At 35.0% G+C, this 15,040-nt stretch overlaps 20 protein-coding genes, 1 non-coding gene and 1 pseudogene across 56 annotated transcripts in view; 1 reads left to right on the top strand and 21 right to left on the bottom strand.

Annotated features, from left to right (window-relative positions):
- Positions 1-5,950, bottom strand: part of pcdh1g20 (protocadherin 1 gamma 20) — a 62,965-nt gene extending 57,015 nt beyond the window's left edge. Inside the window, exon 1 of the mRNA NM_001024119.2 lies at positions 3,560-5,950. Within this exon, the coding sequence (NP_001019290.2) occupies positions 3,560-5,950 (2,391 nt within the window). The remainder of the gene's footprint in view (positions 1-3,559) is intronic.
- Positions 1-13,331, bottom strand: part of pcdh1g19 (protocadherin 1 gamma 19) — a 70,346-nt gene extending 57,015 nt beyond the window's left edge. The window contains exon 1 of the mRNA NM_001024118.2: positions 10,935-13,331. Within this exon, the coding sequence (NP_001019289.2) occupies positions 10,935-13,331 (2,397 nt within the window). The remainder of the gene's footprint in view (positions 1-10,934) is intronic.
- fbxw11b (F-box and WD repeat domain containing 11b) overlaps positions 1-15,040 on the bottom strand; it is a 649,789-nt gene that overhangs the window by 343,940 nt on the left and 290,809 nt on the right. The window lies entirely within an intron of this gene.
- Positions 1-15,040, top strand: part of LOC141376356 (uncharacterized) — a 273,156-nt gene that overhangs the window by 77,705 nt on the left and 180,411 nt on the right. For 7 of the 35 annotated variants that reach the window (XR_015501044.1, XR_015501074.1, XR_015501083.1 and 4 more), the window contains 2 exons: positions 3,944-4,028; positions 4,112-4,335. The exons of 24 other annotated variants lie outside the window; for them this stretch is intronic. This is a non-coding gene — a transcript (uncharacterized LOC141376356). Of the gene's footprint in view, positions 1-3,812; positions 4,029-4,111; positions 4,336-15,040 lie in introns of all 35 variants that reach the window. 4 more of the 35 variants (XR_015501076.1, XR_015501051.1, XR_015501050.1 and 1 more) reach the window with 2 other exon arrangements.
- Positions 1-15,040, bottom strand: part of pcdh1g1 (protocadherin 1 gamma 1) — a 152,400-nt gene that overhangs the window by 57,015 nt on the left and 80,345 nt on the right. The window lies entirely within an intron of this gene.
- pcdh1g2 (protocadherin 1 gamma 2) overlaps positions 1-15,040 on the bottom strand; it is a 146,558-nt gene that overhangs the window by 57,015 nt on the left and 74,503 nt on the right. The window lies entirely within an intron of this gene.
- The window catches only part of pcdh1g3 (protocadherin 1 gamma 3), a 142,753-nt gene that overhangs the window by 57,015 nt on the left and 70,698 nt on the right, over positions 1-15,040 (bottom strand). The gene's annotated exons all lie outside the window — the stretch shown is intronic.
- pcdh1g4 (protocadherin 1 gamma 4) overlaps positions 1-15,040 on the bottom strand; it is a 134,672-nt gene that overhangs the window by 57,015 nt on the left and 62,617 nt on the right. The window lies entirely within an intron of this gene.
- pcdh1g5 (protocadherin 1 gamma 5) overlaps positions 1-15,040 on the bottom strand; it is a 131,517-nt gene that overhangs the window by 57,015 nt on the left and 59,462 nt on the right. The gene's annotated exons all lie outside the window — the stretch shown is intronic.
- Positions 1-15,040, bottom strand: part of pcdh1g6 (protocadherin 1 gamma 6) — a 128,334-nt gene that overhangs the window by 57,015 nt on the left and 56,279 nt on the right. The window lies entirely within an intron of this gene.
- pcdh1g7 (protocadherin 1 gamma 7) overlaps positions 1-15,040 on the bottom strand; it is a 124,388-nt gene that overhangs the window by 57,015 nt on the left and 52,333 nt on the right. The window lies entirely within an intron of this gene.
- Positions 1-15,040, bottom strand: part of pcdh1g8 (protocadherin 1 gamma 8) — a 120,975-nt gene that overhangs the window by 57,015 nt on the left and 48,920 nt on the right. The gene's annotated exons all lie outside the window — the stretch shown is intronic.
- Positions 1-15,040, bottom strand: part of pcdh1g9 (protocadherin 1 gamma 9) — a 117,345-nt gene that overhangs the window by 57,015 nt on the left and 45,290 nt on the right. The window lies entirely within an intron of this gene.
- The window catches only part of pcdh1g10 (protocadherin 1 gamma 10), a 113,904-nt gene that overhangs the window by 57,015 nt on the left and 41,849 nt on the right, over positions 1-15,040 (bottom strand). The gene's annotated exons all lie outside the window — the stretch shown is intronic.
- The window catches only part of pcdh1g11 (protocadherin 1 gamma 11), a 110,534-nt pseudogene that overhangs the window by 57,015 nt on the left and 38,479 nt on the right, over positions 1-15,040 (bottom strand). The gene's annotated exons all lie outside the window — the stretch shown is intronic.
- pcdh1g12 (protocadherin 1 gamma 12) overlaps positions 1-15,040 on the bottom strand; it is a 100,526-nt gene that overhangs the window by 57,015 nt on the left and 28,471 nt on the right. The window lies entirely within an intron of this gene.
- The window catches only part of pcdh1g13 (protocadherin 1 gamma 13), a 96,976-nt gene that overhangs the window by 57,015 nt on the left and 24,921 nt on the right, over positions 1-15,040 (bottom strand). The window lies entirely within an intron of this gene.
- Positions 1-15,040, bottom strand: part of pcdh1g14 (protocadherin 1 gamma 14) — a 93,635-nt gene that overhangs the window by 57,015 nt on the left and 21,580 nt on the right. The gene's annotated exons all lie outside the window — the stretch shown is intronic.
- pcdh1g15 (protocadherin 1 gamma 15) overlaps positions 1-15,040 on the bottom strand; it is an 89,933-nt gene that overhangs the window by 57,015 nt on the left and 17,878 nt on the right. The window lies entirely within an intron of this gene.
- The window catches only part of pcdh1g16 (protocadherin 1 gamma 16), an 86,209-nt gene that overhangs the window by 57,015 nt on the left and 14,154 nt on the right, over positions 1-15,040 (bottom strand). The window lies entirely within an intron of this gene.
- The window catches only part of pcdh1g17 (protocadherin 1 gamma 17), an 82,501-nt gene that overhangs the window by 57,015 nt on the left and 10,446 nt on the right, over positions 1-15,040 (bottom strand). The gene's annotated exons all lie outside the window — the stretch shown is intronic.
- The window catches only part of pcdh1g18 (protocadherin 1 gamma 18), a 78,975-nt gene that overhangs the window by 57,015 nt on the left and 6,920 nt on the right, over positions 1-15,040 (bottom strand). The gene's annotated exons all lie outside the window — the stretch shown is intronic.

Here is a 15,040-nt window from a genome sequence, read left to right as displayed (position 1 = left end):
ATTCCTTGTTATGTTTAATATACATTGTGTCCTGTATATATAAGATAATTTAAAGAAGGAAATGTGCAAGTAGGAGTTAATGTTAAAGCCTGGATAAATGTGCCACAGACTCTTGTATAATTTTGAAAAGATATTTTAATTGATATAGAGCATAGTTGAAATTCACACTCTCATCCAGAAAAACACAAAGTAATTATATTTAGGATTACCTTAAAAAACAAATCTAAGTTATTACAGTATATATGTAACTATAAAAAACATGCAAAAAAGGCAGAGAAAGCAAGAGTTAAGGTAACACTTTATAATAACACTATGAACCATTTATTAAGTATTAGCAAATAGTGACTATTTGTTAAGCATTAACTATACGTTAACAAACACTAGTAAACAGTTCATAACTTCTGATACAAATGCTCTAATCTTGACTTATAACCACATTTATAATGTGCTTAATGATTGTGTTTTCATACTTTGTTAATGGTTTATTATTCATTACTAAATTAAGTATTGCATTACTTACAATTAATAACTTACAGTTATTTAAGCATAGTTGGTTGTTTTTAGGATCATTCATAATAAGTTAGTAAATGGTTAATAAACTATTCAAAGTAACATGTATTTATCTTATAATTCAGGCATATACTAATAGTTAATTTGAATGTTATCAAATGCTTTATTAACTCAACTTCATCCAGTTTTGTGACTTATCTAAAGCGAGGACTAAAAATCCCTTATAAATGACAATTACAAGCAGTTAAATTCTAAACAGGAAAAAAGAAAAAAATGTATTTATTGCTATTCACTTTGAAGATACACAAATGAAACTGCACTTCAAATAAAATATAAATCATTGCAACCTTATCTAAAATAAAATTACTGTGCAGTTTAAACATTACATCCTGTTTTATTGTTAAATTATTATATTGTTGTTGTTTTACCCAATTTTATGTCGCATTTTGACCCCCCTGTTATTCTGCAATATTTGAAGTTTTTAGATAAGATTGCAAAGATTATTATTCATTTGATACTGAGCCTTTAATTGTCATTTATATTTGTAAGGCATAAATAGTCCTCACTTTATATTAGATCACAAAAATGTATGAAGTTGAGTTAATAAAGCATTTGTTAACATTTACAGTAACCATTAATATATGCCTGAATAATAAGATATATAAATGTTAATTCCAATAGTTTATTAATCATTCACTAACTCTGAATGATCTTAAAATCCTCTAACTCTTAAATACAAATGTTGTTTTTTTTTTGTTTTTTTGTAAATAATGTGATACTTCGTTTAGTAATGAAAAATTAACCAGTCACAAAGTATGAAAGTACAATTATTAGGGACATTATAAATGTGGTAATAAGTCAAGAATAAAGCCCTTGTAGCTGCAGTTATAAACTGCTTACTAATGCTAGTTAATGTAAAGTTAATGCTTAACAAATAATGAATTCACTAGATGCTAATGCTTAAAAAATTATTCATAGTGTGTAGTCAAAGTTTATTCCATTACAAAGCCTCCATATTTACCTTATTCTTTGTGTATGAGCGGGCATAGCTATTTGAAACTTTAAAAAATACTTTAGAAAACTTAAAAAAATAGGCAAAATACTTATAATATATATATACATAATTATTATTAGAATTTTTTTTTGCAAAATTCAGTATAAACACAAACAAATGTGACATGGAGTAACAAGTTATTTATTTATAATATATCTTAGTCAGGGGTTTTAAACTCAGTTCTTGTAGGGCTGCAGCCTTGCACAGTTTTGTTCCAACCCTGCTTTAATACACTTACCTGTAGGTATAATACAAGCCTGAAGGACTCAGTTAGTTTCATCAGCTGTGTTTATATGGGGTTAAAGCTAAACTGTGCAGAGCTGCGGTCGTCCAGGAACTGAGTTTGACACATGTGATCTAAGTCAAATCAAACACTGAGGAAAAAAAGGAACAAGAGCTTTCCCTTGGATGGTACCTGTTCAAAAGATTCACTTTTGTGCTTTTGAATACTAAGATGTACCTTTCAAGATACCAATGTGGATGATTTTGGTACACACATGTTTTAAAAAGGTAGCACTCAGGTGACAGCTCTCGTACCATTAATTTCTTAAAGTGTATGGTTAAAACTCACACATTAACTTAAAAAATAAATAAATTAAAGATTCAGCACGCTTATAATCCTAAACAAAAATAAAAATGGCAAAATAATTTTTCCAGTATTACAAAGTTTTGACATACAGTACTGTGTTATGGCTTAACAACATGCATCAGGAAAACTTGTCACTATTGTTTCTACATTGAGATCCATAGTCTGAAGTGCTGAACCTCGTTAGTTAAAACACAAAAAATTTTTATTTATTCACACAACTCATATTTGACAAAAAAATAATAAATTATAATTTATTCATTTGCCTTATCCAATATGAGTTATGTGAATAATAAACTATTTGATTGCTTGCTTGCCTTGATCTATCTTTTTTCCTCCACACTTGATTAAAACTAGACGTTTCCTTTCTTGTACAAATTTTATTGAAAATAGTATGAAGATTATAGAGTTATATTCAGTTAAATAATTATATATTATATAACTGAAGATCATTAAACTAACTTCAAGATCAAATTACTTAAATTATGAGAAAGACAAGCTCTCAGAACGATTTAAAGTGGATGGTTGGAATGTAGTATGGCGGGATAACTATAGAACTATGCTTCTAACTACAGCTCTAGAAGTATAGTTCCAATCACACAGTATTGTGACACTGTTTGTAATGACATTATTTAATCATAGTTGACTAATGGTTTTAAGAAACAAACCTGAGCCATAAATTAATCTTTAATCGAGGTACAAAAATAAACAAACTTTAAAAAAAGTTTCACCATAAATGGAAATTGTGTCATCGTTAACCCTTGACTTGTTCCAAACCACTTTAAGGTATTTGAAAACAATTGAAGATATATTGAAAGTGCTGGAAACTTGTGCCAATGACTTCCATAATATTTGCTTTTCCTACTTGTATTAAAAATACTCAAACTGGTTTGGAACAAGTCTTTGTTCAGTAAATGTTGCAATTTTTTAGTTTTGGGTAAATGATCTCTTGAAAACATACAGCAAATCCTACATAAAGCGTCAACATATCACTATTTTACACACATCCCTTTGGGACTGGATAAAGAGCTGAGAAAATTTGTGCATCAAAAAAGAAAAACAAGAGACCTCTCTAACTTGCTCTCTCTGTGTGTCTGAAACTTGCCCTCTGAACCTACATTTTAACCTAATTTCTCAACAGTATCAATATAACTCAACATCTAAAGCATACTCCTGAATATATATATATGTATATATATATATATATATATATATATATATATATATATATATATATATATATATATATATATATATATATATATATGTATATATATATATATATATATATATATATATATATATATATATTTTTTATTTTTTATTTTTTTTAAATAAAAACAACTGAAACGAAATGGCAGGGTATTCATATTCTGATGCTGCAAGGACAGCTATAGCATGAGTCTCACCTCTAAAGTCAGCTCATCAACCTCCTGCTCCTTTTCTCTCTGAACTGTCCCCAAACGACTCTGGCTGACCAGTGTGTTCTGACTGTAGGGCCTGACAAACTTCACGTCACTCATCCTTGAGTCTGTGGTCCCACACATTTCATAATTATACACGTGCTGTAATGTGCCGTCTGCGTAGACCGGAGGATAATATGGAATTACAGGTAGATTTGCTCCTGATTTATAAAACAACTTATTCTGCCTCCATCTGTAGATTTTGACTGAAATGATGGAAATAATGGAGACTATGAAGAGCAGGGAAACCACTGCAAGAGCCAGAACTAAATAAAAAGTCAGGTTGTCGTTATATTGTTTCTCATGCGTAAAGTCTGTGAACTCTGACAGCACTTCAGGAAAGCTGTCAGCCACAGCCACGTTAATGGAGACCACAGCTGAGCGAGAGGGCTGTCCGTTATCCTCCACAACAACAGTGAGTTTTTGTTTGACAGCATCTTTATCAGTGAATTGTCGCACAGTTCTTATTTCTCCATTCTGTAAACCCACTTCAAACAGCGCTCTGTCTGCAGCTTTCTGGAGTTTATAGGAGAGCCAGGCATTCTGACCAGAGTCCACATCAACAGCCACCACTTTAGTGACCAGATATCCAACATCTGCAGCACGAGGCACAATCTCAGCCACCACTGAAGCGCCAGTCTGCACTGGATACAGAACCTGAGGAGCGTTGTCATTCTGGTCTTGAATGATGATGTTTAGAGTCACATTACTGGATAAAGGAGGTGAGCCTCCATCTTGAGCTTTGACTTGCATTTTGAATGATTTGAGTTGTTCATAATCAAAGGATTTTTCTGCATAAACTACTCCACTCTCTGAATTTATAGAAATATAAGATGCCAGAGGTGCTCCGTTTAAATCTGCATCGATAAGAAAGTATGAGACCTTTGCATTCGGCCCCCAGTCCATGTCCTCTGCTTTGACAGTCAGAATAGTCGTAGATGGTGGGTTATTTTCAGCTATAAAGGCATTATATGATTCCTGCACAAACTGAGGTGCGTGATCATTCACATCTGATATCTTTAAGTTTAAAATCTCTTTAATAGAAAGAGGTGGGTTTCCTCCATCTACTGCAGTTATAGTGATATTATACTCTGCTGTCTGTTCCCTGTCTAGTTCTGAGTCTGTCACCAGGTTGTAATAATTAGTTAATGAAGAAATGATTTTAAATGGAGAGTTCAGATCAATAGAACATGAAATCTTGCTGTTGTCACCTGAATCGAGATCTTGAACATTAATCATGGCTATAACAGTTCCTGGTGCAGCGTCTTCAGATACTGCGCTGGAAAAAGACATTATAGTGATTTTGGGCTTGTTGTCGTTCACATCAATGACGTCAATAATTATCTCACTCGAATCAGTCAAACCTCCGTGATCTTTGGCTTTGACTTTAATTATAAACTGCTTGTGTTTTTCATAATCTATACCACCTATGACTTTAACGTCACCTGAATGCGCATCGATGGAGAACAAAGCTTTTACTGTGGGTGTCGCGTGCTCAAAATAATACTGAATGCCGTTACTAGACTCGTCAGCATCGGTAGCGCTGACTTTAGTAACGACTGTGCCTTTAGCAACGTTTTCAACAACTGATGTTTTATAAGACGACAGACTAAACACAGGTGCATTATCATTTCCATCAAGAACAACAATATTAATCTGCACAGTCGCAGATCTTTGTGGCTTTCCTCCATCGAAAGCTGTCAGAATCAAATTAAGGTGTTTTTTCTTTTCTCTATCGAGTGGTGAATGAAGAACCATCTCGACGTTTTTATTTCCACCAGCACCACTTTGAACATTAAGCTTAAAATGGTCGGTGGGTTGAAGAGTGTATTTTTGTAGCGCGTTCACTCCCACGTCTGGATCTACCGCGCTCTCTAATGGAAATCGCGCACCTACAACCGCTAATTCGCTGATTTCTTGTTCAATTTTAGATTTAGGAAAGACGGGGCTGTTGTCATTAATGTCTTGTATGTCAACTGTTACTCGATAAAGCTCCATCGGGTTCTCCAAAATAACATCAAAACTCACACTGCATGCAGAAATCTCTCCACAAAGCTCTTCTCTGTCTATTTTATTCTTGATAACCAGATGTCCGTTTTCCTTGTCCAGGCCAATGTACTCACTGCTGTCCGCGGTAAAAACACGCGCTTTTCCTGAAACCAATCTCTTCGGCTCAATCCCTAGGTCCAAGGCAATATTTCCAACAAATGAGCCCACCTGCATTTCCTCGGGTATCGAATAACGGATCTGTCCGCTCACGCGAGGAGAAAATAAAGCCATTGCGCACAACGCATAGAATAGTGAGCCATATCTCCAGCCTTTTCCTCCCGACTCCATTTTTGATCAACAAAGATGAAGAGGATGCATTCAAAGCAAAAGGCACAATGAATTGTATTCTGTATGTTTAAAACAAATTGTCTTTCCCTCTAGATTACAGAACCTGTAGTCGAATCTGAAAGGCGATTTGGTGTTTAGTTACGCATCGCCCAATGCTCTAGGTTGATATCTAAGTTATGCCACGGGGTTTTATTAAAAGGAGGGATAAAACACGCTTTCGAAATATTATATGTGTTGAACAGCGGCGCTTAGAGTCCAAATACAGCACTACAGAGAAGTCGGTTGATTTAAAAAATATATAAATTTTAAAGAATACAATATTCCTTATGAGAAATTTTGTTATGAAATTGTGCAAAGTAGAAAAACAATATGTTACAAGCAGAGTTGTAACAAATAGTTAACAAATTTGACAACCTCAAAAATACTGGGAAGTAATTTTTTTTTTTGCTTTAACAGAAATTTTGTAAGGGCGAGTCAGTGGCGCTGTAGGTGCTGTCGCCTCACAGCAAGAAGGTCGCTGGGTCGCTGGTTCGAACCTCGGCTCAGTTGGCATTTCTGTGTGGAGTTTGCATGTTCCCCTGCCTTCGCGTGGGTTTCCTCCGGGTGCTCTGATTTGATTTGCCCCACAGTCCAAAGACATGTGGTACAGGTGAATTGGGTAGGCTAAATTGTCCGTAGTGTATGAGTGTGTGAGTGAATGTGTGTGTGGATGTTTCCCAAAGATGGGTTGTGGCTGGAAGGGCATTCGCTGCATAAAAACTTGCTGGATAAGTTGGTGGTTCATTCTGCTGCGGCGACCCCGGATTAATAAAAAAGGGACTTAGCTGACAAGAAAATGAATGAATGAATACATTTTGTAGATCTGTAAAGCCTGCTGACCTTCCTGAGATCACAGTACTTTTGCATTAAGTAATTCCATCTAGAAAACCTTCAAAATTCATTCAGCATTCCACAATCCATAACACAGGGCAAAATAATCTAAATCAAACAAAGGCAGAAAGCTTTGATTAAAGAGAGTCATAAATAAGTGATCACACAGAGAGCGTAAAGTAATATTAGGAGCTATTTTTTAAGTAATACTTATACCTAATCCAGCATAAAGTCTAGACGAATGTACAATAGAATTATCTGCTTAATTTTTAACATTTTTAATACTCTTTAATAAAATACTGAATTTCAGTTGATGTAATTTATGGTTAAATTCATAGATTTTTGGAAAATGGAAAGTGATTTTTCTTTTTTTTCTTTTTTGCTAAAAGGGATAGTTCACCCCAAATCAAAAATCATCCACTATTTATTAACCCTCAAATGGTTACAAACAATTATACGTTTCTTTATCCTGTTGAACAATGAAGAAGATACAGTTGAAGTCAGAATTATTAGCCCCCCGGCATTATTCTTTCCCCCCTGTTAATTTTTTCCCTGTTTCTGTTTAACAGAGAGCAGATTTTTTTTTTTTATCATATTTCTAAACATAATAGTTTTAATAACTCATTTCTAATAACTGATTTATTTTATCTTGATGATTATGACAGTAAATAATATTTTACTGGATATTTTTCAAGACACTTCTACACAGCTTAAAGTGACATTTATAGGCTTAACTGGGTTATTTAGGTAACTACGCGGGTTAGGGTAATTAAGCAAGTTATTGTAAAACTATGGTTTGTTCTGTAGACTATCAAAAAATAAATTAGCCTAAAGGGGCTATTAATTTTGTCCCTAAAATGGTGTTTAAAAAAATTAAAACTCCTTTTATTTAGGCCAAAATAAAACAAATAAGACTTTCCCCAGAAGAAAAAAATATTATCAGACATACTGTGAAAATTTCCTTGTTCTGTTAAACATCATTTGGGAAATATTTAAATAAAAAAAAAAAAATCAATCATTAGAGGGCTAATAATTCTGAATTCAACAATATTTTAAAGAAAGCTAAAAACCTGTAACCTTTGACTTTCATAAGTAAAACAAAAACTATGGATATCAATAATTACAGGTTTCCAGCTTTCTTCTAAATATTGTCTTTTTTTGTATTCAACAGAAGAAAGAAAGTCAAATAGGTTTGAAACAGGTAATTAGTTGAGTAAACGATTTAAGCAGTTTCATACTGGGTGAACAATCAATTTAAATGATAAATTATGTACATGATTTAAATAATTGTGCATTGCCCTGAACTTCCTGAACTGACCATATACACAGATTTGCGACAAGCAGTACTGTCTAGAAAATATAAAAAATTACTTTAGTTTGCAGACAATTTCTGTCATACTGTGCCATTATTTAAGTTCTAATAACACTGTAAAAGACAAAACGTAAAAAAGGAGCAAGTGCTAAAGCATTAGTTATGCCAACTTCATCCTAAGCTTGTAAAGAGGTACCACACAAATATCTGAATAGTCAGTAAAAGGTTGATGTTGTATGTCAGTTTATAAATCATATGATTTTTATTCAGACTCATCAGTTCTGTGAAAAAAAAAAGATTTTTACATTGAGTAATGACTTTGAAAACTTTAAAAATCTTTCAGCATTGCCAGAATGCAAAAATGTAGAAATGACAAAAGAATATTTGCTGGATCACAAAACCTTTATATACTGAGTTAGCCATAAATTAAGTTTTGAAATAGATCAATTGAAGTACTCAAAGTACAACATAGTGAAAATTTATTCATAAATATTTATGGCAAATATAAAATACAACATAAAGCATGAGCCAGTGTGAGGTAGATAAATTATTAAAATAACACATGATTGTAATACTAAGGGGTTTTCTCTAGAAAGAGATCACCCAGTATGTTTTTCGTCAATTACAAAAATAAAGATTAAAAATAATTCGTTTTGTAACAATTGCTATAGACCAGTGGTGCACAAACTCAGTCCTGGAGGGCCAGTGTCCTGCAAAGTTTAGTTCCAACCCCAATCAAACACACCTGGGCAAGTTAATCAAGCTCTTACTAGGCCAGATGTGTCCAAACTCTGTCCTGGAGGGCCGGTGTCCCGCTGATTTTAGCTCCAACTTGCCTCAACACACCTGCAAGGATGTTTCTAGAAAGCCTAGTAAGAGCTTAATTAGCTAGCCCAGGTGTGTCTGATAGGGGTTGAAGCTCAAATCTGCAGGACTCTGGCCCTCCAGGATCGAGTTTAGACATGCCTGTACTAGGCTTTTTAGAAACATCCTTGCAAGTGTGTTGAGGCAAGTAGGACCTAAAGGGCCCTATCATACACCCGGCGCAATGCTGGGCAAGACGCAATGCAATTGTTGTTTGGCAGTTTCAGCTCAACACAAGAGTCATTTTTACGTTTTGCACCACATTGTTTAAATAGCAAATGCATTTGCGCTCATATGTGTGCCCATAGGCATCCTGGTCTAAAAAAGGAGGCGTGTTAAGGTGCATTGCTATTTTGAGGAACTATAATAGGCTGCACAATAGACCAGATCAAAGCTGGTCTAAAGTCCAGCGCAGAGCGCATTAGTTGTGCGCCTCACTTAAACATTGCCTAATGCTTACAGGATGTACAGCAATACGCAAATATCTTTACAAATGAAAAATAATTAAAGGATTAAAATACCACAAAAATTATTATTTTCTAGCCTACATGAAAATAAAAACCGCCCCCTCCATGCATTCTTCATCTCAGGTGGCTTTTTTTAGTTTATTCATGACAATTTTCTTTTGTATATTGTTATTATTAGTAACAGTATTATTTATTATATGCATATTTATATTTGTTTTATTAAAAACAAGCTTAGATTTGCCCACCTGTCAGGTTTTAGACCATATGGGGCACAGCATGTGTATTTGGATATAACTCAGTTTTTTTAACACACTTCGAACTTAGAACTGAATTTAGAAATAGTTTTAAAACAAATCTTTGCGCATAATAAACTAAATTAATTATTTATAGGCTAATGGATATCTGTGCATACAACACGTTTCCCTATCCATGAGAGTGAAAGTGACAGTAAAGAATGAAGAGGCTCATCTCTCATTCTTGTTCTGTAGATGCTCTGTTTAACTGTTTTCTCTTTAGTGAAGCCATGGCGTGACACAACTAACTCTTAAAGGGAATGGGAGATGAGACTCTGATTAGATTATTCTCAAAACACACCTATAACTCATTAAGTGAATAAGCTAAACACTGTTAGACCATGCGCCACGGTGCAAAGCAGATTTTTCCATCCTTAAAATAGCAAAAGTGGATTCATACACACGCTTATTGCTTTTGTGCCCTGCGCTTTGCGCATGGATGGTCAAAATAGAGCCCAAAATCTGCAGGACACTGGCCCTTAAGGACTGAGTTTGGACACCCCTGCTATAGACAAACATCAAATCATGGTTTTATAAAGACGTGAAGTATCAAAAAGGCCCAAAAAGAGTGTTGAAGCAGAGAAACAAACACTCTTGCTCTTCCTCTTACTTTCTCTGTGTGTGTAGCATGTGTGTGTATGGGTGTGGGTGTTTTCAAGATCTATTAGAACAAAATATGTAAATTTACATAGGTATTGTATAGGTGTTACAAGAAGAATGTGATTATTGAAGACATTGCCCTATGTCCATATTTTTTTTCAAAGAGGAGTTTAAATTATATAGAATTATTATAAATTATTTTTATATTAAGGTAAAAATGCAGATTCCATAAATAGTAGTGTTATATGTAAGGTGACAGAAAATACAATTTGTATAATATAAAAACAATCAACCAATCGAATATGCTCACAATTAACAACACAAACATGATTGTGGGTGTGTGGGTGTGTGGGTGTGTGTTTGTCTGTACTGTAGCTGTGTGGGAGAAACTGAGTTCTCTATGCACCATTTTTGCACCTGATACACTAAACGCAGTTCATTTTCTCACAACATCATATACAACATCTGCTAACACATACAGATATAGGTTGATGTCTTGCAAATTCTCTATATGAAGCACAGCACTTTAAACACCTGCTGCCCGCAGTGAGGACATACAGTATGTGGAAGAGTCTCACCTCTAAAGTCAGCTCATCAACCTCCTGCTCCTTCTTTTCTCTCTGAACTGTCCCCAAACGACTCTGGCTGACCAGTGTGTTCTGACTGTAGGGCCTGACAAACTTCACGTCACTCATCCTTGAGTCTGTGGTCTCACACATTTCATAATTATACACGTGCTGTAATGTGCCGTCTGCGTAGACCGGAGGATAATATGGAATTACAGGTAGATTTGCTCCTGATTTATAAAACAACTTATTCTGCCTCCATCTGTAGATTTTGACTGAAATGATAGAAATAATGGAGACTATGAAGAGCAGGGAAACCACTGCAAGAGCCAGAACTAAATAAAAAGTCAGGTTGTCGTTATATTGTTTCTTATGCGTAAAGTCTGTGAACTCTGACAGCACTTCAGGAAAGCTGTCAGCCACAGCCACGTTAATGGAGACCACAGCTGAGCGAGAGGGCTGTCCGTTATCCTCCACAACAACAGTGAGTCTTTGTTTGACAGCATCTTTATCAGTGACTTGTCGCACAGTTCTTATTTCTCCATTCTGTAAACCCACTTCAAACAGCGCTCTGTCTGGAGCTTTCTGTAGTTTATAGGAGAGCCAGGCATTCTGACCAGAGTCCACATCAACAGCCACCACTTTAGTGACCAGATATCCAACATCTGCAGCACGAGGCACAATCTCAGCCACCACTGAAGCGCCAGTCTGCACTGGATACAGAACCTGAGGAGCATTGTCATTCTGGTCTTGAATGATGATGTTTAGAGTCACATTACTGGATAAAGGAGGGGAGCCTCCATCTTGAGCTTTGACTTGCATTTTGAATGATTTGAGTTGTTCATAATCAAAGGATTTTTCTGCATAAACTACTCCACTCTCTGAATTTATAGAAAGATAAGATGCCAGAGGTGCTCCGTTTAAATCTGCATCGATAAGAAAGTATGAGACCTTTGCATTCGGCCCCCAGTCCATGTCCTCTGCTTTGACAGTCAGAATAGTCGTAGATGGTGGGTTATTTTCAGCTATAAAGGCATTATATGATTCCTGCACAAACTGAGGTGCGTGATCATTCACATCTGATATCTTTAAGTTTAAAATCTCTTTAATAGAAAGAGGTGGGTTTCCTCCATCTACTGCAGTTATAGTGATATTATACTCTGCTGTCTGTTCCCTGTCTAGTTCTGAGTCTGTCACCAGGTTGTAATAATTAGTTAATGAAGAAATGATTTTAAATGGAGAGTTCAGATCAATAGAACATGTAATCTTGCTGTTGTCACCTGAATCGAGATCTTGAACATTAATCATGGCTATAACAGTTCCTGGTGCAGCGTCTTCAGATACTGCGCTGGAAAAAGACATTATAGTGATTTTGGGCTTGTTGTCGTTCACATCAATGACGTCAATAATTATCTCACTCGAATCAGTCAAACCTCCGTGATCTTTGGCTTTGACTTTGATTTTAAACTGCTTGTGTTTTTCATAATCTATATCACCTATGACTTTCACCTCACCAGAATCTGTGTCAATTGAGAACAAAGCTTTTACTGTGGGTGTCGCGTGCTCAAAATAATACTGAATGCCGTGACTAGACTCGTCATCATCGGTCGCACTGACTTTAGTAACTACTGTGCCTTTAATAGCATTTTCATTAACTGATGTTTTGTAAGATGACTTGCTAAACACAGGTGCATTGTCATTAACATCTAGAACAATAATATTAACATGCAGCGTAGCAGATCTTTGTGGTTTTCCACCATCAAAAGCTGTCAGAATTAAACTATGATGCTTTTTCTTTTCTCTATCGAGTGGTGAATGAAGAACCATCTCGACATTTTTACTCCCATCATCACCACTTTGAACATTAAGCTTAAAATGGTCGGTTGGTTGAAGAGTGTATTTTTGTAGCGCGTTCACTCCCACGTCTGGATCTACCGCGCTCTCTAATGGAAATCGCGCACCTACAACCGCTAATTCGCTAATTTGTTGTTCAATTTTAGATTTAGGAAAGACGGGGCTGTTGTCATTGATGTCTTGTATGTCAACTGTTAATCGATAAAGCTCCATCGGGTTCTCCAAAATAACATCAAAACTCACACTGCAGGCAGAAATCTCTCCACAAAGCTCTTCTCTGTCTATTTTATTCTTGATAACCAGATGTCCGTTTTCCTTGTCCAGGCCAATGTACTCACTGCTATCCGTGGTGAAAACACGCGCTTTTCCTGAAACCAATCTCTTCGGCTCAAACCCGAGGTCCGATGCGATATTTCCAACAAATGAGCCCACCTGCATTTCCTCAGGTATCGAATAACGGATCTGTCCGCTCACGCGAGGAGAAAATAAAGCCATTGCGCACAACGCATAGAAGAAAAGCGAGCCATATCTCCAGCCTTTTCCTCCCGACTCCATTTTTGGTAAACAAAGATCGAGGGCAAAGATTCGATGCGAAATGCTCACTGAAATTGCCTGTTTGACAACAAGTTGCGTTTCCGTCTACAGAACCTGGAGTTAAATAGGAAAGACGATTTGGCGATCTGTTACGCAGCGTCCAATGTTCAGGAATGATATCTAAGTTATGCCACTGGGTTTTTTTAAAGAGAGGGATAAAAAGCACTCAAGGCAACATAGGTTCAACAGCGGCACTTGGAGTCCAAGTACAGCACTACAGAGAAGTAGCGACTTAAAAAAATAGATATTTAAAGACTACAACTTTCCTTAAAAAAAGTTAATAAGGTGTGTTATGACACTGCACATGTATTAACAATGGGAAAAATCGTAATAACAAATGGATTACAAATTATAGAGCATCAGAATTAAGGGAAATCGGTAAGGGATTTTTCGGCTTTAACACTATACAGTTGTGAAATATTTTTTTTAAGGCTAACATTGCACTGAACTATATATATATATATATATATATATATATATATATATATATATATATATATATATATATATATATATATATAATCTGCATTGCTTCATTGGCACAATCCAAAACAAAAGGCAAAAAGGCAGAGTAAATATGTATATATCACAAAGCAATGATTATACATAACCATGAATGAACTTGTATTAGTGATCACACAAGGCAGGGAAGTAACACCAGCCACTAAATTTCAAGCAATGTTATACCAAATCCAGAGTACAGCCTTAATAAATGTAAAATAAAATGATTTGATTAATTATTGTTATTTTTGTTAATACATTACAATAAACATCTTATTTCATTTAATGAAGCATAATTAAAATTCAAAGATCTTCGGAAAAACAAAGTGATTTTTTTTTTTTTTTTTTTTGCTAAAACATTTATAATTTAAATGGGCAATATAGGTTTTATAGCCTACATGGCCCTAACCTCTTGATTTTGCATCAAGCAGTACCATTTAGAAAACATTCAAATTTATTTGAGCTTTTTGACATTCTCTGTTATACTGTACCATTATTAAGCTCTATATATATCACTGGAAAGGGAAAATTGCAAAATAGAACAAGTGCTGAATTATGAATGCCAAGTTCAGTCTAAAGCCTGGAAAGAGGTACCACAGAATTAGTAGACTAATCAGTCAAATGTTGTCATATGATTTATATTCACTGATTCATCAGTGCAGTAAAAAACATAAAATTATTTTGTATTGAGTAATAACTTTAAAAATTTGACAAAATTGTCAGCATGACCAGAATGCAAAATTGCAGAAATGGCAGAAAAATATTTGCATAATCACAAGTCCCTGTGAGCCAGAAATTAAACTTTGTTTTATTCACTTGGAGTGAACAAAGTACAAAAATAGAGCAAATTACGAATAAATATTTACGTAAAATCTAACATAAAGCATGAGCCAGTGTGATATAGATAAATGATTAAAATAACATGAGTGTAATACTCCGGGTTTTCTCTCGAAAAAACTCAGCCAATAAACTAGGTTTGATCTCATTTTAAATAAGCATTTATATAAATTAGTAAATTAGCCTATATCTAAATTGGAAGAGTAGCAACCGACAATCATCAAATTAGGATTTTATTAAGGTCTTGAAGCAGAGATACAAGCTCTCCCTCTCTCTCTCTCTCTCTCTCTCTCTCTCTCTCTCTCTCTCTCTGTGTGTATACAGTTGAAGTC

This window comes from Danio rerio, chromosome 10 (assembly GCF_052040795.2).
Source record: "Danio rerio strain M-AB ecotype USA chromosome 10, GRCz13ab, whole genome shotgun sequence".
NCBI lineage: Eukaryota > Metazoa > Chordata > Actinopteri > Cypriniformes > Danionidae > Danio > Danio rerio.
The sequence above is the reverse complement of the archived record's forward strand: the minus strand, read 5'-3'. Positions and strand labels throughout refer to the sequence as shown.